The sequence below is a fragment of the Myxocyprinus asiaticus genome, chromosome 14 (genome assembly GCF_019703515.2).
Source record: "Myxocyprinus asiaticus isolate MX2 ecotype Aquarium Trade chromosome 14, UBuf_Myxa_2, whole genome shotgun sequence".
NCBI lineage: Eukaryota > Metazoa > Chordata > Actinopteri > Cypriniformes > Catostomidae > Myxocyprinus > Myxocyprinus asiaticus.
In genome coordinates this window covers 3,834,820-3,857,691 of record NC_059357.1, presented here as the reverse complement: position 1 = coordinate 3,857,691, position 22,872 = coordinate 3,834,820, and the positions used below count along the sequence as shown (strand labels likewise).

At 39.0% G+C, this 22,872-nt stretch overlaps 1 protein-coding gene across 1 annotated transcript; it reads left to right on the top strand.

The window, feature by feature from the left end:
- The first annotated feature begins 1,289 nt into the window (after positions 1 to 1,289).
- Positions 1,290 to 21,598, top strand: LOC127451977 (cyclin-F-like). The gene is made up of 17 exons (XM_051717080.1): positions 1,290 to 1,491; positions 3,740 to 3,894; positions 4,531 to 4,637; positions 6,084 to 6,151; positions 6,285 to 6,481; positions 7,601 to 7,654; positions 8,868 to 8,972; positions 9,078 to 9,155; positions 9,743 to 9,891; positions 11,659 to 11,823; positions 11,918 to 12,041; positions 13,667 to 13,847; positions 13,955 to 14,042; positions 17,088 to 17,187; positions 17,270 to 17,403; positions 18,212 to 18,384; positions 19,739 to 21,598. Exons 1-17 carry the CDS (start codon positions 1,479 to 1,481, stop codon positions 20,227 to 20,229), a joined length of 2,382 nt encoding a protein of 793 aa, XP_051573040.1. The 5' UTR covers positions 1,290 to 1,478; the 3' UTR covers positions 20,230 to 21,598.
- The last annotated feature ends 1,274 nt before the right edge of the window (positions 21,599 to 22,872 follow it).

The window sequence follows — 22,872 nt, the reverse complement described above, 5'->3', positions numbered from 1 at the left end:
ACATGACTTGAAGGATCTGCTGCTAATGTCTTGGTGCCAGATATCACAGCACACCTTCGGGGGTCTTGTAGAGTCCATGCCTTGGCGGGTCAGAGCTGTTTTGGCAGCACGCAGAGGACCAATAGCATATTAGGCCGTGATCATAATGTTTTGGCTCATCGGTAGACCTCAACGCTAAACACACAAACCTAAATAAAGGTGACAATCAACAAACCTCATTAAGTTAATAGGTGAGCTCCTAACATTACCACACAACAATGGACTAACAGTGGCAACAAAAACATCAATAACAGCATAAATAAAGACAATAAACAGCCAAATAAATAAATAAATAAATAAATAAATAAATAACCACATAATTTATTCATGTTGCAATGCATGATGGGAACACACATATTAGAAAAATTGTTTAACATGAAATTGTTCATTCAGACAAATCTGTTAGCTGGCTAGCTGGGACAACATTTGGGGGAATATTGTTGGTCTAACACGTGTTTTTATGTAGATGAAAGTAATTCACATTTCGTAGTATCTGTGACTCAAAACCACATATGCAGGATAAAATACCATTTATTTTGTATTTATTTTTTTTACAGTGTTTATTAAATGAAAGAATATGTGTCCAGGTTCTCCTATGTGATAACTATGTTAAGTTTTTCATAAAAGCATAGCAACCAGTTTATTAAAATTTTACTTATATAATGTTTTTCTAATCATCTTTATAATCGTTAAACGTGTAAATTTATGTTACTAATAACTGTTTTTCAATCGAATAACTCAAAATAGTAATAAGTACTTATAGTCTTGAGCAATGCATAATTGTAACAACAGATAATACTTTATCTTTTTTCAGTTCAAGCCATTTTCAGAGCATTCGTTGAGTTTACGTTTTATGTTTTAAGTGCTTTGTTTGTAAGTCTTGATAAAATGATTACACTTTCAAACATTACAAAAAAAAAATTCCTAGTATGGTAGTATCTGTTACGCCGCATATTTAATAAGATACTACATCTCCCAGAGTTCACAGTGCGAAAGTTATTAACCAATCGTCTCGCACAACAATGTAAGCGCGTAATTCGAAATAGCATTATTCCAGCCAATGAAACGACGCCTTGTGTCTGTTTAAAAAAATGGACCAATTGCGTATCGAGCTTTACGTGATGACCAATCAGAGTGCACCAGTGACTTTGAGGGGCGTATCCATCTTTGCGCCAATGAACTGCCAGAGTTGATGTTTAAACTGTCCGCGCAGGCGGAGCTAAGCGCTTATGGGAGGGGCTTAAGAGAAGTTGCATGGATGAACCCGAGGAGAGTTGTGTTTTAAACAGTTCAACACTACTAGTTAACAGGAACTTAGTAGGTTAATCAGGAAGACTGATTAAAATAAGCGTCGGATCCAATAATAACCTGTTAAATTGTCGATTTGGTTCTCTGTAAAGCATTATTGCTTTAAACTGACTTCTCGGATCTTTCTTGAAATGAAAGCGGGCGGTGAGTAACTACTGTAATCTCATTTAATGTTTCATTTTAAGTTATTTATCCTTTTTAATCGCGTATGTGAATATTTAATCAGTATTTTTCGATTTCGATTTGATTATAATCTGCGCTAAATATTCTAAAATGATCTTAAACGTTAGACTTAGAGCTGTTACTGACCCGTTAAGCAGTTTATCATTGTAATAAGCTTTAATCGCTTAAGTATAAATATTCTATTAATCATATGTGTACAAGTAGACTTATTAAAGCGGCTTTGAATTTAAATTACACGGTTATATCTCTTTATTTGAGGCCAGTAATGATTTCTACAAGACATGATCAATAAGGAGGGAAAACTTGAGTGCTGTTTCTGAGCATGTCAAAACTGCCATCATACTTTTAATTTTATTTATTTTTTAAAACTTCTACTTATTTATAAAGTTTGTGTTTTTTTTTTATTTGTAAGAATATATCTTGAAACCTCTTTTATTTTAAAAGCTATGCAGATAGTCTCATACTGACCTTTATTTTGCATGATTTGTTAATATGGTACTATGGTAATACCAGGGTACTAATATATATATATATATATATATATATATTGTATATATATATGTGTGTCTCTACCATGTTTTATATATAATGTAAATTTAATTTAACATTAATTTACTAGGCTAATCATTCCGTACCATGGTAACACTACAGTACTTTTTTGTAGTGGTCGCCCGATATGTTTTTTATTTATTTATTTTTTTTTATCCCCCAGATTTTTTCTCCCAATTTGGAATACCCAATTCCCACTACTTAGTAGGTCCTCATGGTGATGCAGTTACTCGCCTCGATCTGGGTGGCGGAGGACGAATCTCATTTGAGACCGTCAATCTGTGCATCTTATCACGCGGCTCGTTTTGCATGACACCGCGGAGACTCACAGCATGTGGAGGCTCATGCTACTCTCCGCGATCCATGCGCAACTCACCACAGGCCCCATTGAGAGCAAGAACCACTAATTGTGACCACGAGGAGGTTACCCATGTGACTCTACCCTCCCTAGCAACCGGGCCAATTTGTTGCTTAGGAGTCACTCAGCACGCCCTGGATTCGAACTCGCGACTCCAGGGGTGGTAGTCAGCGTCAATACTCGCTGAGCTACCCAGGCCCCCCGATATGTTTTTTTTAACATTATTTCACACAATATTTACTCAAAATAATATTGATATATAAAAAGCTAAATTTGTGCACTATATATTGGGCTGTAAATATATAGTAGATTTTGTAGAAGTAACACTAGATTCAACGTATCTAGTTATCGGCCGATGGCGATTAATCTAAGAATGTAACTTTCTAATTTTGTATCGTAAATGTAACGATGAAACATTGATTCTAGAGGTTGACTGATAGTGGTTTTTGGCGATAACGATAACTAAGGTGGTGGGATTACAGATTAATCGACCGATAGTTTTTCAAAAAGATTTATTGAATGTAAAAAAAAAAAAAACAATCCTATTTTTTTATTATGGCGAGCAAAGACAAAGAGTCCTAAATGAATAAAATCCCAGATGCAGTTTTTTTTCAACCAAAATCTCAATAATAACTAGAAAAGGAGAGCCTGGGTAGCTTAGCGAGTAAAGACGCTGACTACCACCCCTGGAGTTCACGAGCTCGAATCCAGGGCATGCTGAGTGACTCCAACCAGGTCTCCTAAGCAACCAAATTGACCCGGTTGCTAGGGAGGGTAGAGTCACACGGGATAACCTCCTCATGGTTGCTATAATGTGGTTTGCTCTTGGTGGGGCGTGTGGTGAGTTGTGCGTGGATGCCACAGAGAATAGCGTGAAGCCTCCACACAATAAGCGACGTGATAAGATGTGCGGATTGACGGTCTCAGACGCGGAGGCAACTGAGATTCGTCCTCTGCCACCCGGATTGAGGCAAGTCACAACGCCACCACGAGGACTTAGAGTGCATTGGGAATTGGGCATTCCAAATTGGGAAGAAAAAGGGGAGAAAAAAAATAACTAGAAAAAAATTAGGATTTTGTACATAATGCTGGACTTTTAAATATAAACAAGCCTGAAACACACCTGGGACTCTTATTTCAAAATGACTAAACTATAGACAGGTTTTTGCAGATAACCGATAGTTCAAAAAAGCAATTATCGGCACCGATTAATCGGTGAAACCGATATATCAGTCTACCTCTAATTGATTCAATATTGCTTAATTGACTGTGAATTTTCTCATTTTTTGTCTTCCGTTCTAGTGCTCCACTGTCGATGTGCCAAATGTTTCTCTCTGCCAGTACGGAAGCGGGTTCGAAAGCGTCCATCTGCCTTGACGCTGCTGTCTCTTCCCGAAGAACTGCTGCTGTATGTTCTCCAATGCCTCTCCGCTGAGGATCTTCTCGCCATCAGAGCGGTTCGTGAAGTCACACACACATTTAACATCATATGCAATCCCATTATTTCTTCACTGACAAAATGGTACCAAATGCATTAGTTGCATCCCAGACCGCACACTTCTGCACTATTCTACGCCATTTTGAAGTGTAAGTAGTGTGAGTAGTATGCTAACATTAAAAATGCAACAAAAAGAAGTGTACTACGAGGACCCTGATGATGCACTTCTTTAACAGTCAAAATGGAGTGTGGTCTTGCTGGTCTGAAAAAAGAATTGTAAATAATGGAGAATGTAGCAGCTAGCAAAACTTTAGTGGACAGCAGCATAAATATGTGAATTGAATATGTACGTTGTTTGAGATACAAGTATTGAACTGAGGTTGGCTAACATGCTAAGGCTGCATTTGAAACGTCACTTCCATCAGCCGTTAAACGGCGAATGCTTCCGTGTAGTAAGAAACTGTTAAGTGTTCCATTTGGGTCAAGTGCTACATGACTGAGTGCATAGTGTACATTGTAAGTGTATAGTGTGTAGTGCGTCTTTTGGGACGCAGCTATTGTCTTTTATGCCTTGCAGAAACATTTTAAAAGCTGTTTCATGATCTATAAAGTAACCGAAGTGGTTTATAATGTTGAATGTTATATGATTGCGCAGGTGCATTCTCATCTTCGTGATATTATCGATAGTAATTCGAGTGTCTGGACTCGAGTTAGCTTCAAGGACCGCTGGCCGGCCACTGATACTGTTTGGCTGTTCGAAAGGTAAGATGTTGCTTGTTTTGGTACATTTTAAAACTCTATAGTATGAAAATATTTATAAAGGATGGAAATAGGTGCCGTGGTAGCTCAGCAAGTAAAGACGCTGACTACCACACCTGGAGTCACAAGTTCGAATCCAGGGCGTGCTGAGTGACGCCAGCTAGGTCTCCTAAGCAACCAGTCACATGGGGTAACCTCCTCGTGGTCGCTATAAATGTGGTTCTCGCTCTCGGTGGGGCGCATTGTGAGTTGTGTCGTGGAGAATAGCGTGAAACGGTAACGTGCTCGACATGCCACGTGATAAGATGCGCGGATTGATGGTCTCAGATGCGGAGGCAACTGAGATTCGTCTTCCGCCACCCGGACTGAGGTGAGGCACTATGCCACCATGAGGACTTGGGCATTCCAAATTGGGGAGGAAAGGGGGAGAAAAAAAAGAAAAGAAAGAAGGATGGAAATATGGAAAAGCACAGTATAAAATGGTAGGCCATATTAGCGACATCCACAAGATGTTCATAGACACGTTGCTGAGTGGTTCATGTCTTTTTGTGAAATCATTTGGCCAATTTGGGTTTTACACCAACTACTATGTGCATTTTAAAGGAATATCCTGGGTTAAATAAGTTAAGCTCTATCAGCTGCATTTGTGGCATAATATTTGATAACCACAAAAATTCATTTCGATCTTCGAAAAATCGAGGTTACAGTGAGGCACTAACAACCGAAGTGAATGTGGCCAATGCGTACGTGTTAAAATGCGCACTGTTTCAAAAGTATAGACAATGTAAACAGTTTGCCTGTTAACGTGATTTTAGTGCATTAAAATCGCTTACTAACCTTTTCTGTGCAAAGTTATATCTAATTTTAGAACTTTGTTGACATGACAACCAAAAACGACTGTAAAATCAACAATTTAAGCAACTTTACGGCTTATATAAAACACTGGTTTTAACAGAAGAATTAATATGTGCTTTTATAAAATTATAAGCTCCACATTTCTGCTTAAACCTTCCAAAAATTGGCCCCATTTACTGCCATTGGAAGTGCCTCACTGTAACCTCCATTTTTTATATATATATATATAAGAAAATAAGGAACGACGAGTCAAAATTCTTAGTTTTTTTGGTAATCAGCATTATGCCACAAATGCTTCGATTGAGCTTAACTTGTATTGAACCTGGAATATTCCTTAAATAATATTTAAAAAGTCATAGGAATTTCTATAGTGACTATCTATAATGTGCTCTTATGAGTGGTTTTTTTCCCAATAAATGGTTCAAAAACGGGTCTAAATACTTCATGAATCAATTTTAAACACAATGACTTAAAAAAAAAAAAAAAAAAAAATCCTTATCTTGTAGTCATAAATGACTAAATAAAATAATCAAGGAAATTCTTTGGCCAAAAAGCATGGGGTTCCTAATTTTGCTTTTCTCCTGCTATCTTTAGAGCTGCGGAAAAAGGGAACTTCGAAGCTGCTGTGAAACTAGGAATTGCGTATTTGTACAATGAAGGACGTAAGTTTCTTCTCCCAACACTCCTGTGTCATTTCAGGTTGATTAACGACTGATTTGATTGATTAATTGACCGTGGTGATGAAAGTAGATTAACTGTGATGTCATCATGACGTGTGAATGATCTCTCCTGCAGCTTCGCTCAGTGAGGAGGGGCGAGCTGACCTGTGCGGTCGGATGGCGTCTCGATACTTCAGTCTGGCTGAGAGTCTCAGGTCACCGCTGGCCGACCCCTTCATCTGGCTGTTCATCCGGCCGCCGTGGTCCATGTCTGGCGGCTGCTGTAAGGCCGTGGTGTATGACCGCCTCAAAGCAGAATGTGACACCAACCTGGTTAGTGATTCTTAACCAATTGTGAGAATCCCAGCATTCCCTGCTACTTTATTTCATGTCCCCCAAACTCAGTGCACCTTTTTTTTTTTTTATTTCAGTTGTGTATAATGTGTGTAAATGGAGGTTGACTGATATATATCGGTTTTAATGATTAATCGCTGCCGATAGTTGCTTTTTGTAACTAGCGGTTATTGGCAAAAATTGACGCCGATAGTTGCCATTCGTTTTTTATTCCTCCGTGTTCCTCAGTGGTCAAAACCTTTCATCTGGTGAATGTATAGGCTCAAAAAGCTGAATTTGGTGAATATTTACATATAAAGCATTTTAACGGATCCAATACTCTGTGGCCATCACAGTTTATGGATTCATTTACGATTATTAATGCGAAATGTTATAAAAAGGACACGTATAACAAGCGATCGCTGACGATGTACTATTGATGAATGGTGATCCACTGTTAAGAATTAATGCTTATGTAATTTGACTATTTACTTTATAGTGATTGTATTGGAATACATTGTAGATGATTGTAAGAGTGCATGTTTTGTTTCCCTTGTGTGTTTGTGTGAGCTGGAAGCGTAGGCATTTCAAAATAAAGGTCCCCGGTGGATTTCGGGCTTGTTTGTAATTAAAAGTCCCGCGTTATGCACCAAATCTTCAATTTGTTTGGTTATTATTAGAGTTTTTGGTTGTACAACAAACACACATTTGGGATTTTACTCATTTTGCAGCCTCTGTCTGTTCCCGTCACAGTAAGGAAAGACTAAAAAAAAAATTAATTCAGTATTAAAAAAAAAACTGTCGACTGAATAATAAGTTAATGGCATTTTCTACTATCTAGTTATCGGTATCGGCAAAATACACAATCGGTCGACCTTTATGTGTAATATACTGATTTTATTTAAGCTGAAGTTACAACTCTTAATTTGCTTTTGAAACCTGCCATTATTTTGCAATTTCGTTTGGTGGCGTTCACAGAGCTGGAATTATACACATCATCATTCATTTTGTTACAGTGCAATTTTAACAACCGTATACATTGCAAAGATTTTTATTACCATCTAGTTATAACTGGTTATAAATCCTGATGTTTCGTCCTCATTTTTGTTTTCTTTTTAGGGGCGGAAAGGGACATTACTGCATTGTCTGGCTAGAGTCCTTCAACTGTTTGATGTGAGTATTGTTTGTTAATAAGACACACAATAGTAATTAAATGACTTCCAAGTGTCCAAGAATAATTGTGGCTTTTTTTTAGTACCCGATGTGTAAAATGCACCTTTGAATAGTTATCCAAGTTTGACTTTGAGTTTTTTTTGCAACAGCATCTTTAATTATATTGCAGCACAAGAGTATAAAATGGCAGTCCACATTAGCGACTTCCACAAGATGTTCATTAACACACTGCTGAGTGGTTTATGTCTTTTTGTCCACCGTCAAAGTATCGCGATCACTTCATTTGCATATTTGTCTCAATATGTGTTTGAGTTGAATATATGTAAAAAGCCACGCAGTTCAAAACTGTAAATTCTTGTCATGGTCTTACAGTTTTGAACTGCATACGTTTTTATTGCCAGGAGAATATAACATACGATACAAGATATACAGATAGAAAATATAGGCACAGGCTCATCGTCTTGACCGTTTTCGGAAGTTACTATTGTTTGAATATGCTGCCTAATGATGCTTGCTCATAACATCCATGTATATGTAAAATAAATTTTATTTTAAAAATTTTAGTATAAAATACTCACAAATGATAATTCTCTCTAATGAAATGTGAACGACTAAATGAAAACAAATAAGTCCCGATGCGTGGGCGTCCTCGTGAACGCTAAATGTTGCAGGAAAGTGTTTATCGTGGTCTTCGTTGCTGCGTCCCTCCAGCAAATCAGTTTTTTTTTTTCGTTCTTGTTTCTTCTATTTTATGTCGGTTGGCTAAACAAGTATTACTGCCTCAAACTAATGGTGTGACATTGCGAGAAACAACTTTGAGGCGTTCAGCTCTGGTTATAGCGCCCCTTAGTGGTTTAAAGCTGCTAATGACTCTAACGCGGTGAGCGAGGCGGCAGAAATCTGACTCTGGATGACCCACTGTATATACGCCATATTCAAGTCGAAAATGACTTTCTTCATTAAGCCTGCAATAGAGTGAACATTCAGGATTTACATGAAATGATACAATTTATAAATTGGCCAAAACATATCAAGTTTGCTTTTCATGGCATTGTTTGTCTTTTCTTAAGAAAGACACAAGATCATCTTGGAAACTCTTGTGTTAATTAGGAATGCCCCTCTTGAGATTGTATTGACTTTGAGAGCTGAGAAATCAAATGAGCTCTTCTGAGAGCGTCAGGTGTTAAAAACATGATTCATGACTGTTTATCAGGATGAAGAGAAGAGAGTTGAAGCTGTGGCCCTGCTGAAGGAGTCCGCTGACTGTGGGAACGTTCAGAGTTCGTATCTGCTGTGGGAGCTGAACCGTGGCACGGCGGTAAGAGTTTCTTCAGCACTTGTGATCAACGGTACTACTGTATCTCTAGTGATTGGCGGTAACTGCGCGTCCTTGCTAATTGTGCTTTGATTTTTCTGTTCTCAGATGGCTGATCCTGGCAGGTATCTTCAGTGTGTGCGTACACTCCGAGATTACGCAGCTAAAGGATGCTGGGAAGCTCAGGTGAGTGGAAATGTGTGTCCAAGCAAATGAGAGATTTTTGTCTAAAAGAAGATTCAACCATTTACTTTCGTTCTTTGTCCTCACGTCATTGTCTTTGAAAGTGACGTCTGTGATGACATCTGTGTCTATTATACCTCTTTTCACACACTGTTTCTGCTCTGAACATGCTTATAATGTGTGTGTTTGTGATCTGGGAATGCTGTGTCATAACTCCTGTCATCTCCTCTGGAAGTTGTGTGTGCCATCATTGACATTATTTGGAATAATCTCCAGCTATGCCAGGCTGAATGCCAATCTGACGTGTGTAAATACGCCCAGAAGCAGCTCAAACTGAAGCTATTACTGAAGAAATAGCTCACAAAAAAATTAACATTTAGTTATTGACTCGCCCTCATTGTGTTCCACAGAAAAGTTGTATGGGTTTGAAACAATATGAGGGTGCGTAAAATGATAGAATTTAAATTTTTCGCGTGAACTATTCCTGTGCTAAAGCATGTGAATTTAGGACGGCATATTACACACACTCAAACACGCGTTTTAAGCTTTACTTTTGTCTGACCTCACTAATGTATGCTCTGATTTTCCAGCTGTCATTTGCGAAATCCTGTGGCACGTCAAATCCTCTGGGTCTGGAGCCGCGGGCCTGCGCTGAACTCGTGGCGCAGTTCTTCCTCTCCGGCCCGAAACCAATGCGACGGCCGCAACATTTGCAGGGGCAGGACATCACCACTAAGAGGTACAGCGTCAATAGTTTAGATGCTCTTCTTTCCTAAAATTTCCTAAAAATCTCACATTTCTCAGAATTTGATCCACTCAGAGTCGTGACTAACCATGTAAATACTGGCTCTAAATTAGATAATAAACTAGAGGGCAACCGATATATCGGTTATCGGCAAAAATCAATGCCGATAGTTAATCCACTATCGGCCGACCTCTGCCAAAAACAACATTATTTGTTCACTCGGTTGAGCTAAAATACTGTTCTTTTCAGAGCTGTGGCACAGCAGCAGTGCATGTTCATTGCAAATCTGTATTTTTGTCTTGTTTTCCAGTAAAAATATCAAACATCCTTAAAAAAAGATGCATTTGCATAAAATATTAAGAGAATATATCTTGTTTAAGCAGTAATCTAACCAAATGTAAAGAGGTTTTTGTTAAACTTCACATTTCTCAGAATTTGATTGCAATGTAAATAACGGCTCTAAATTAGTTTTATAACTAGAGTGCGACCGATATATCGGTTTGACCGATTAATCAGTGCAGATAGTTGCTTTTTGGAACTATCGGTTATCGGCAAAACTTGCCGATACTTGCCGATAGTTAATCCACTATCAGTCGACCTCTTATCAAAAACACAACATTAGTTGGCAATAGTTAATCCACTATCGGTTGACCTCTTATCAAAAACACAACATTATTTGTTTGGCTAAAATACAGTTGTCTTCAGAGCTGTGGCACAGCAGTAGCACACGTTTGTCGTATCAAAACATCCTTAAAACAAGATAGATTTACTCTGCATAAGGTATTAAGACTTGTTTACAGAGACTGTATATTGGGAAAAAAAGTTTTAAGCATTAATCTAATGAAATATAAAGAGATTTCTGCTTAAAACAAGTAAAAACAATTAGCCAAAAAGGGTAAGTAAAATAAACTCAATTCTCTCTTCAAGCTGTTGCTCGTCAACAGGAAAACTGACCATAGAAGACGTGTTTTTTACACAGTTCATGCTAAAGCGAAATTCATTAAGCATTGCAACTACGTTCCGGCACATTTCGGAATGTAACAACGTAAGAAATCGAGCTTGCGTAACTTCGTGCATCTCGAGCATTCACGTAATTGCACAGATTAGAACGTATTAGGGAGGTCAGCAGGGGGTGCTCACCCTGTGGTCTGTGTGGGTAATAATGCCCCATTATAGTGACGGGGACACTATACTGTAAAAAAGCACCGTCTTTCGGATGAGACGTTAAACCGAGGTCTTGTCTCTCTGTGGTCATTAAAAATCCCAGAGTACTTCCCGTAAAGAGTAGGGGCATAACCCTGGTGTCCTGGACAAAATTCCCACCATTGGCCCTTATCTATCATGGCCTCCTAATAATCCCCATCCATTGATTGGCTACATCACTCTACTCTCCTCTCCACCAATAGCTGGTGTGTGGTGAGCATACTGGTGCATTATGGCTGCCGTCGCATCATCCAGGTGGATGCTGCACACTGGTGGTGGTTGAGGAGATTCCCCCTATACTATGTAAAGTGCTTTGAGTGCCTAGAAAACGCTATATAAATGTAAGGAATTATTATTATAAACGCAGGTTTGAATCCGGATTGTGTCATGCACTGATCACGTTCCCTCTCTTCCATCACTTTTGACCTTCTCGAGTATCCTAAGGGCCTGTTCACAATGAACAAGTTATGTTTTATTATTAAATGTATAATTTTATTATCATTCAGAATGTCATGTATCCATTTCTATTTCATTTCCCACCCTTCTCCCCTCTTGTAGGTACATTCTAGTGGACTGGTTAGTAGAGGTGACCACCATGAAAGACTTCTCCAGCCAAGCTCTGCATGTAACCATTGGATGTGTGGACCGTTATTTAGGGATACGATCGGTACCCAAAGCTCAACTGCAGCTCCTAGGCATAGCCTGCATGGTCATCAGCACACGGTGAGCTACGACATACACTGACCGCATGAAAGAGACACAATTAAATGTGTTTTTGTGCCTGATTAAACTCTTTTTAAACCCTCTGTCCCCTTAGATACATCAGTAAAGAGATTCTGACAATCCGTGAGGCCGTGTGGCTCACAGACAACACCTATCAGTATGAAGACCTGGTGCGAATGATGGGGGAGGTCATCTCCGTGCTAGATGGAAAGATACGGGTCAGTTACTGAGGATATGAATCCCCATTCTCTTGTTTTCTTTCTCATCTTACACGCACAAAAACTCATTTTAGGCTGCCAACTCTGATTAATATAGCTTTATATCTGCTTTGAGAACTGTAGCTCTCTGCATCAGATCCCATTTGGTTTCTGAAATGAAGACATACTGTATGAAATTAAGGTAAATTGGGCCACTTTTTGCCATCTTGGTAACGAAAAGTGGCCCAATTTACCTGAATTCATCCCACATCATGATTCGGTATAGGACGATATCCTAATTTGATCATGATTGTTGCTGCTCAAAACGAATTGTGAAATAAAATTTTCAGTTTTAAATGTAATAAAAGGACCAATGTAGACTGGTAACATCAGAGATTGTGTCCAAGGCCTTGTTTACGCCTTCGATAAGTTTATCTAGATTTGTAGTTTTGCTTTGGTTTAGTTTTGATATTTTTAGTGATGGCGCATTAACAGTGTTGAGTATATTACTACTGAAATATACTCATTACAAATAACACTTAAATTGTAATCAGTAACGTAATATTTTAGATTACATTTTTAGGTAATCTAATCTGATTACTTTTCACACATATTTCAGATGCTCTTTTAAAATTTGCCTTTAGCTGTTTGGGAACGTTGTCATTGTTATCTATAAAATGTCTGTAATGTGATTGCACTCTTAAAATTTAATGAAATTCAATTAGAAATACTCAGTTTTGTAATCTGTTTACATTATTCATATTACATGTAATCCGTTACTACCCAGCACTGCACTATAATTAGCTGATACACGGTTTGCATTTTAAAACCCTTTTGGGAAAGTTGCGTTTTAAAATTCCTCCCCTTTAAAGCGCAGACGCTACAGCCATAGGAGCAGTTGTGTGTGTGAAAATCCCAGGAGATCAGCAGTTACAGAAATACTCAAACCAGCCCATCTGGCACCAACAATCATCCATGTGATTATCTAATCAGCCAATCATGTGGCAGCAGTGCAGTGCATAAAATCATGCAGATACGGGTCAGGAACTTCAGTTAATGTTCACATCAACCATCATAATGGAGAAAAAAAATCTGATCTCAGTGATTTCAACCGTGGGATGATTGCTGGTGCCAGATGGGCAGGTTTGAGTATTTTAGTAAAAAAAAAACATTTTTTTAAATTCTTTTTTGTTTTTAACTATCGGTTATCGGCAAAAATGGACACCGATAGTAGCCTATTTATTTATTTATTTTTTACCAGAGATTTGATGTGGAGTTAAAAAAAAAAATGAAACTTTCGGCAACTATCGGGGTCCATTTTTTTGCAGATAACCGATAGTTCCAAAAAGCAACTATCGTTACGATTAATCGGTTAAACCTATCGCGGATGGCCCCGTAGACATTCAGTTTGATCTTTTTTTTTTAAGCGTCCTGCTTTGAGTGTTTTTAAGATGGTGTTTCAATTTCAAATTTGTCCCACTTTTGTAAAATCGCATCTCGAGACCCCCATACGTTCTGTTCTGTTTCATTCAGATGCATCTTATGCATCCAATCGGGGTCAGGTTCTCGCAACTCAACAACTAGTGGATTTTGAAAATATATTGTTTTGTGCATCGCTAAACTAACGTATCGGTGTCTTCTTTCAGACTCCAACAGTGTTGGATTATGGTGAAGTGCTGTTGTCTCTCTTGCCCATGGAGCGGCGCAGCACTCACCTCTTCAGCTACATCTGTGAACTCTCTCTCCTTTGCTCACCACTGACTGTACCCGGCCCGGCCCGACTCGCCAGTGCCATCCTGCTGCTAACCAGAGCACTGCACAATTACGGTACGACAATCCCATTTATTCTTCTGGAACTTGTCCAAACCCTTTAACTGTACCTCAGGCAAAGTTTTCTTGGTCTTTTTTTTTTTTTAACACGTGTATCTCAACAGTTCCTGTTTGGCCGACACAGTTGGAAGAAAACACTGGTTTCTCCAAGCAGGATCTGGTGTCCTGTGCGTTATCACTCTACATTAAATGGTAAGTGTCTGTTTTTAACAGTGGTATATAGGACAGGGTTTGGTCAGCTACCTCATAATGCAAGACGGGCCACTTTTTGCCATTTCAAAATGACAAATAGTAGCCTATTTTATCAGAATTCCCCCTACGCCATGATTTGTGATATCACAATATCAAAATCAAACAGTTGTGCAGCTTCTTTAAGGAAAAAGCATGAACCAGTAACTTCAATACAGCTCACAAACTAGAGTAAGAAATCTCTTAATTGACCCTCAGTAAGCAAAGATTCAAAATGCTCACACTCAAAGTTTTGATTTGCCACAATGTTCATTAGTCAACCTACAGGGCGTGAATTTTTCATACGAGCATTTTGTCATTGTTTAGGAAATATGTCAGGCTTTTCATCGATACGTATTTTTAATTGCATGATGTCTCGATTCATTAATAGAATTAATTGCAATGAACCGCATATATAAATATTGGCTGAGAAAGGTCCTCAAATAACAATTTAATATATATGGTTTAATAATTATGTTTCTATTATAATTTCTAAATATAATGTATATTATAAATATAATAATTCAGTTAAATAAAATGCATTGGGGCCTGGGTAGCTCAGTGGTAAAACACGCTGGCTACAACCCCTGGAGTTCGCTAGTTCGAATCCCAGGGCGTGCTGAGTGACTCCAGCCAGGTCTCCTAAGCAACCAAATTGGCCCGGTTGCTAGGGAGGGTAGAGTCACATGGGGTAACCTCCTCGTGGTCGCTATAATGTGGTTCGTTCTCGGTAGGGCGCGTGGTGAGTTGAGCATCGATGCCGCGGTGGATGGCGTGAAGCCTCCACATGCGCTATGTCTCCGTGGCAACGCGCTCAACAAGCCACGTGATAAGATGCGTGGGTTGACAGTCTCGGATGCGGAGGCAACTGAGATTCGTCCTCCGCCACCCGGATTGAGGCGAATCACTAAGCAACCACGAGGACTTAAAAGCACATTGGGAATTGGGCATTCCAAATTGGGAGAAAAAGGGGAAAAATCTAAAAAAATAAAATGCATTTCATTATTGTGGCAGACGAGTAAAGCTTTGAAAAGGCAATACAAAAAATGTACTTTAGAAGGCAATATATTGTTTATTATTATTGAACAAAATGTGTACAAATGGAGCTTCATGATTATTCTGACTTTTTGAAAGGTAATAGTGGCATTTCCTTAGTGTTGCTCTTGTAAAGTCTATCACAACTGGTCTGTTTCCTCTTTAATGTTGCCAGGGTGGCAGTGAAGTGCAGCCTGACTAACGTTGTATTACCAAGATGTTAAAAAGTTATCTGTGCTTATCCCTTGTGCCCTTTTGAGGTGCACAATCAACGTCTCCTTACCCATTCACCTGGGTTTAATTAGCTGGTGCTCTTTAACGCTCTCGGCACATTACACAACTTGAATCAATCAGTATCTCACGCCATACTTGAAGATGCACACATTTGCTATACTAGCAACCTACTCTTACTATTTCTGACAAATCTATAAACGGCAGAAATAGAGTTCTATAGGAATATACTATTCCGAACATACTGTAGCTATTGGCTCTCTCCATACCCTAGTGAGTCTGAAAGAATGCACCTATGATGCCTAAAAATGCTGCCTAGGTAGGCAGCACACTAGAGTTTGGAACGGAGCCATTATCTCCCATCCGTTTAGACCTTTTACTTTTTCTCCAAGAAAAGACTGAAGCTTTGAAAAACTCTTGCGTACACTTCAGGTGATGATTTTTATAGTTCTGCTGTTCTGCCAGATCACACAGGATGAGTTGCGTTTTCTCTGCCCAGGTATCTGCGCGTACATGCTGACAACCATTTTATTCCCTCTTGCTCTGATTGATCTTTGCAAGTTCAAGATACTGGGATAATAACCAAAAGTCACACGAATGTAGTGTGCGCAGTAGAGTCCTGAGTTAATATAGTTTGGCTGAGGATGTTGAGTGTCTCTGGACTCACCGTGGGCTTCCTCAGTGGAAATGCACAGTGATCAGTCAAGCGAGTTGACTTCTATCAGTCTGCAGTGATCTGTTTTACTGCTAAAGCCCAAAGAGTACTTCATTTGACTGTGCACGTATGACTGCAGTGCAATACTGGACTATTTATCCTCAGGAGTTTAGACACATAAAGATGTCTATATTCTTTCAGACTCGTGTTATTCGAATGCATCTCCTGACATCCTCACACACGTGCTTTTGATGTGCACACCCACAGTTATTGTTTCCATATTCGTTTCCTGTTGTTTAGCGCTGATTACATCTTCTAGTGCTGCTTTGTGACCGCAACAGTTCAACTGTGAGTGTTGCCACCTTGTGAACCACCAATTAGTGCAAGTAATTCCAGGCGCATGCGCACACTGTGCGTTCAGACTACGCGTGATTTAGAAAATTGGGCTTGAGCACTGAACAAGCATTTGCGTCTGGCTGAAGGATACTTTAGTGTTACTTTGGGCTTAAAGGAGTATTCCGGGTTACTAGGGATGTCCCGATACCGATGCCTTTCTGAACTATTTTGATTTTAGATTTTTTTCTTTTTTTTTTTTTGCATGCAAACTGTTTGAATTTACCATAATTAACTACAATGGCTAGTTGCTAGATTGGTAAATGTTGGTTCCTCTTAAAGGTGCACTCTTGTCAAATCAGTACCCTTATAAAACTGTTTTATTCCACATGGAGAGGGTCACCTCATTGGGGCTGCCTTGTTAGAATCACATGACCAGGCGAATACTACTCGCTTAATCTCAGTAACCGTCTTGATATTGGACACTTTCACTCTTGGATTAAATTAATAATGGCTGACTGTGAATAGTGAATTTCTACAATGGCATCAGTAACTAAAAACTATTGATTTCGAATGATTCTGCATCCAAGCCACTAGGTGTCAGTTTAAGTCCAAGACAATGTACATGAAAAGTTAATAAGTGCACTTGTGAAGTCATAATTTTAAGCCTCTTTTTTTTTTTTTTTTTTTTTTTTTTTTTTCATTGAAGTCTTGTCTTTTGTCTAATTAACTCCTCTTTTTTACTGCATTTACAGTTTTGGTCAAGATGTGCCTAAAGACTACAGACACGTGTCTTTAACTGGAGTCAACCAGAGGTTTGAAGATGATGCATACCAGCAAATTAGTAAAGAAACTGTGAGTATTGTCTCAGGTTTTTCTGTTCTAGATGAATCTGTCGGATGAGGGACAGCAGCTGAACTCTATGTTTTTGTCTCAGGTGATGTGTTTTAAGGAGCTCTGTCAGGTGTTGGAGGTCCCAGAGGTGGAGCCGCAGATGGAGGCGCCCAGCGCTAGCGGGCAGCTGACAGAAATTCACACGTTCCTCTCATCACCCGCCAGCAACAGCAAGAGGTGTGAATTAAACATACAACGAGCGGGATGTATTTCCTGTTATGTTTCTGATTAGTCTGTACTCTGGAGATGGTGTTTTGTCAAGTGCGGATGGAGGAACCACACTTGATAGCAACACTTTTTTTTTTAATGGCAGTAAATACATTTTCTGAAGGAAATGTAAGTGTTACTTGCCTGTGCAAAACTGATTCGAGATTGAGATTTTAGGTATAAAAAATGCATAGATCGAAAGATTGTAAAATAAGCTTCATTTTCTAAATGAAAATGTTTTTTGTTTTTTTTGTTTCTTTTGAATTTGGAGTAATAGGACCAGGTTTTCTTGACAGGTTTTGTGAATATCATCCTAGGGCATTGCTAGATGGACTTGTTCAAATCCCAAACCCTCAGTATGTGCATTAATTAGCAATAGGGGTACTTGCCTAATGGCCATTTCCTTTTAGAACACACTTGGCGCTTGAAAGCTGAGTCCTACACCAAGTCCTCCATTTAATTAACAGGAGACATACTTTCTATTGTGTGTATGTGTATATATACACCGATCAGCCACAACATTAAAACCACCTGCCTAATATAGTGTAGGTCCCCCTTGTGCCGCCAAAACAGCACCAACCCGCATCTCAGAATAGCATTAGGAGATGATATTCTTCTCACCACAATTGTACAGAGCAGTTATCTGAGTTACCAAAGATGTATGTGTATACACTGTATTTATATATGTTCATGTATGTGTGTGTATGTATAAAGTATATATTTGTATATATGCCTATTGCCATTCTAGCAAATTTATTCTCTTTGTGTGGATTAACAGAAGGCGAGAGGACAGCATGCAGGTGCACAGAGGCAGCTTCCTGGCCACACCCACTGCTGAGCTGTCCACTCAAGAGGAGACGCTGCTGGGAGACATCCTGGACTGGAGCCTGGACACTTCCTGTTCAGGATACGAGGGTGACCAGGAGAGCGAAGGAGAGAAGGACGGAGAAGGTGAGTGGCTCGTATATCAAATGTGTCACTTTCTTACTCAAATATTTAAAACTTTAAGTGTTGGCCTTCATCTTGAGTTCATCAACTGAAGATTCATGAAGCATTAATGACCAACCACCTCTTCAATCCAACCCGATTTAAGTGTTTACAGTTACATTTATGCATTTGGCAGATGCTTTACTTACAAGGACAATCCCCCCTGAGCAACCTGGAGTTAAGTGCCTTGCTTAAGGACACAATGGTGGTGGATCGAACCGGCAACCTTCTGCTTTCCAGTTTTGTGCTTTAGCTACTCCACCACCGCTCCATGTTTATGGAGTAGTTCAACCGGAAATAAAAACTCTTATGACTGATTTTGTTTGCTGTGGAACATAAAAAGATGTTAGGCCGAATGTTCAGAGAAGGATATAGCTGCAGGCCGAGCTCCAAAAAGAGGCATGAGGTCCAAACTGCTAGCAAAGACATACACTAACTGTAGGTATGGAGTAACCCCACCCACTTTTGAACTTTCCACCACTGTTTGGAGATCTGCAGCTATACCTACTAGACTGTTCAAGCCGTTGTTTTCTATGCAAGGAAAGTGGATGCAAATTTACACTGCCACGCTCACAAAACAAAAAAAAATGCACCATAAAAGAACTGTGAAAGTAACTAATATGACTCATGCACTATATTCCAAATTTTCTGAAGCCATTTGAATGTTTTGTGTGGGCAACAGACTGAAATTTAATTAGTCATTCACAAATAATTTCCTCCAGCACCACAGCTCTCTCTTTTAATTCACGCTTGTTCATTTAAAGGTATTGTTCACTCCCGAATTTGTCTCCAAACCCGTATGACTATTTCATGGAACACAAAAGGTGAATTTTTAAAAGTCTTCGCCAGGATAAATAATAAAACTGAATAGTGACTCTGGTCTGTTATGCTCCAATAAGGGCAAAACAACACAAACATTAACCCATAGTAAAAGCAATCATTACAACTCATGTACAATATTCTAAGTATTTTGATGCGTTCAATGACTTTGTGTGATCAGAACAATAGTAATTCATCATTCGATCTCAAATAAAATCTTTGATTAACTCCCGAAATCAAATATGGAGACTAGGTCAATTACATCAAACCTTGTTGGTTCTTGCGACACAATGTCATAACGTTTGGTCATGAGATGCGATGAGAAACTATGAGGTTTGATGTTACTAACCTAGTCGCTAGTTACTGACATGTTTGATTTCAGTGCTTTATTATTGATTTGAGTGTGAATAATTTTCATTTTTGGGTGGACCATTTCTTAGATTCACAGTCCAACTTGATGAGGCTATCTGTTAAGTTTCATTCTCCGTTTCCTCCACAGTATCGGTCATGGAGGTGCAGGTGGAGCTGCCCATTGAGTCTGGTGATCTGCAGATGCATTGTTGTGCGATCTCAAGTGACGATGACAGTCTTTCTGAGGAAATAAACAATAATAATGAAGACTCAGTGTGTGGGAGCAGCAGTAGCCGCAGCAGACCCTGGCAATGCCACCTTTCCTCTTCCTCCTGTTCCTCATGCCTGTTCTGCACGGACCGCCACAGCTCTGGTTATTCCTCCATTCAAAGCGTACCCAGTCCATCCGTTTCTACGTCGGTAGTTCCTTCCATCTTCTCTCCTCCCGGCCTAACCCAGAATTCCGCTTCTGGTTTTCCACTGAATTCCGCCTCTGGTTTCCGACTCCTGCTGCCGCCCGTGCAGAGAACCCGCCGTCAAGTGAAAAGGAAAAACACAGCGGCGCACAGCGGGGGAGAAGCAGAAGGTGGCCTGGAGAATGAAGATGATGCTGCCAACGTGGCGTTCCTCAGCTTGTGAGAGGAGGGGAACAGACTTCGAATGACGGCTGATAAGAAAGCTGCTGTCCCTTTACGCATCACTTCCTGGCCTCCCATCCAGGAGCACTTTCATTCACGGGTGCTGATACTCTTTATCTCAGAGGGACACCAGCGAGTGTTTGCACTCTGACTGTCAAATGTCCGTTCCTGAGCTTTAAATAACATGGTGTGATGGGAAAAACAACGGCTGTGTTTTTCATCCCGTAATGCATTTCACTGTCCTCCGAACGTTGCTGTTGACAAGCAACATGATTAAGGCCTATAATGTGTTCAAATCACTGGAACTGTCTCTGTTTTGAAGTCTTGTTAATGTGCTAAATATTTAATATTTTTTAAATACTTCGGAAGTATTGAAAATCCAGACTGTTTACAACAATCTTACAGACCGATGTCTATTTTAAACGTTGGTATATATTTTTTTCATTCGTTAAAATATTCACCTAGAATATTTTTTACGAAGTTACATGCAGCTAAACTAACTCCATTTCAGTCTATGAAGTTTCATGTCGTTACATGCTCTGTCCGAATAAAACTGGTTTGTTTACACGTCATTTCAGGACATGGATACGTTTTTTTTTTTTTTGTCACACATCTTGATTATTTATCTCAAACTGGATTAAAGTACTCCGGTATTTTTGTATTGCGCTGTTACTTACGTCTTTTGTCGTGCTTATGCCAAAGTTGTTTAAATTGTTTTGACTAGCATAGCTAGCATCTACCACAACAGTCCCGAATCCATTATTGTATTAGCGGTTTCGTCGAAAACGTCGACGAAATTGGTAAAATAATGGATTCGGGAGTGAAAGCGTGCCGTTTCCGCAAACGTCCTGACTGTGATACCACTGATGTTTTGACCTGTGAAACCGATAAATGTACAGTAAATCTGTATGAATTTTCCGTAACTATTTTTTACGACGGATCCAATGCAACAGACGATGAATGTGATCGTTTGACATGCTTTTCGTAATGACCTCGAGAGATACCAAGCACTTTTTAATCACCAAATGCTGGAAAGCGAAATGTTGCTTTGTCTCGATGTTTTATGGCGAACTTTAATATGCTTGAACAATCAAACATACGTATATTTGTGTTATACAGTGTTCATCTGGTATTATTACCATATCTGTGTTTGAGGTTATGACACTAAAAGCATTAAGTTATTGTTGTTTTGCAGGTCTTGTTGGTACTGTATGTTGAACATCACTAAGGATTACGACTGTAAATACTTATTATTCCTTGTTTGTAACTGTAAATTAATGTGTAAAGCTGTGAAAGGCAATGTGAACTTGAAAACAGACATGTGTTTGTGTGTTATATACCTAAAACCACAATAAAACAATGGAGCAGTTTATTATCTCCACGGCTTTTCTTTTTCATACAGATATGGGAACTTGTGATTCATGTGAGCGTTCTCAAACCCTTTGCAACAGCTTACTTTCATGTCTTGCACATAGAGAGATTGTATCAGTGTTTAAACTACGTATTTAACACCCTTTTGATTTACTATCTCTAAATATTACACTTTATCACAGCTGTGATAAACGTCAACACTAACAGTCTGTGGCTTGACCTCATGACTGTTGCTGGTCAAACAACTGTTAAATTTGCCAACTTCAAGAGTAAAAAGGCTTTTTCTCACCAAGCTTGAATGTCTTGTGTGATCAAGATTATGAGCTGAAAAAATGCATTCCTATAGAGCAATTCATAGCAGGGAACATTAGCACATAAAAACAGTTGATAAGGTGACTTGTCTTTTATTTGTATAATATTAATTAAACCAGAAAAGTCACAATACAAACATTTTGCTTTATTAAGTTGATTTGAGTAAGATGATGCCTATCTACATATTGTAAAAAGTAATGAAAAACTATGTTAAATGCAAATATGTTGTAATATGCAAATGTATGCATGCTTGTAATATGCGCATAATGTGCCTTGTTACAATTTGTAACTAGTAAAGTCACAATGCAAAACAATATATTGTTTCACTAAATTGGTTAAAAGATGATGCCTGATTTTCATACTTTAAATAATTAAATAAAAGCATTCTCATATGCAAATAGACCTATGTTATAATCAGTGTTGGGTGTAATGCGTTACTAATTAATTACTGTACTTAAATTACTTTTTCCTTGAAAATTGTAAAGTAAGGGATTACTCTAAGTAATTTAATTAGTTACTTCTGATGTAATTGCATTAAATACTGTATATACTCTAGAACAATTCTATATAAAAAAAAAATAGTGAATTTAAAATCGAAATTTAACTTATGTTAAAATGTTTTTTTTTTTTTTTTATTTGTGGCCTTTTTCTCCCCTATTTGGAATGCCCAATTCCCAATGCGCTCCAAGTCCTCGTGGTGGCGTAGTGATTCTCCTCAATCCGGGTGGCGGAGGACGAATCTCAGTTGCCTCCGCGTCTGAGACCGTCAATCCGCGCATCTTATCATGTGGCTTGTTGAGCGCGTCATCTATGCACAACTCACCACACGCCCCATTGAGAGCGAGAACCACATTATAGCGACCACGAGGAGGTTACTCCATGTGACTCTACCCTCCCTAGCAACCGGGCCAATTTGGTTGCTTAGGAGACCTGACTGGAGTCATTCAGCACACCCTGGATT

Bases quoted from the DNA above. Each gene is read 5' to 3' on its own strand.
- LOC127451977 (XM_051717080.1), top strand. The intron at 11,824-11,917 runs GTGAGCTACGAC...CTGTCCCCTTAG, and splicing joins TGCATGGTCATCAGCACACG to ATACATCAGTAAAGAGATTC. The intron at 13,848-13,954 runs GTACGACAATCC...GTATCTCAACAG, and splicing joins CAGAGCACTGCACAATTACG to TTCCTGTTTGGCCGACACAG.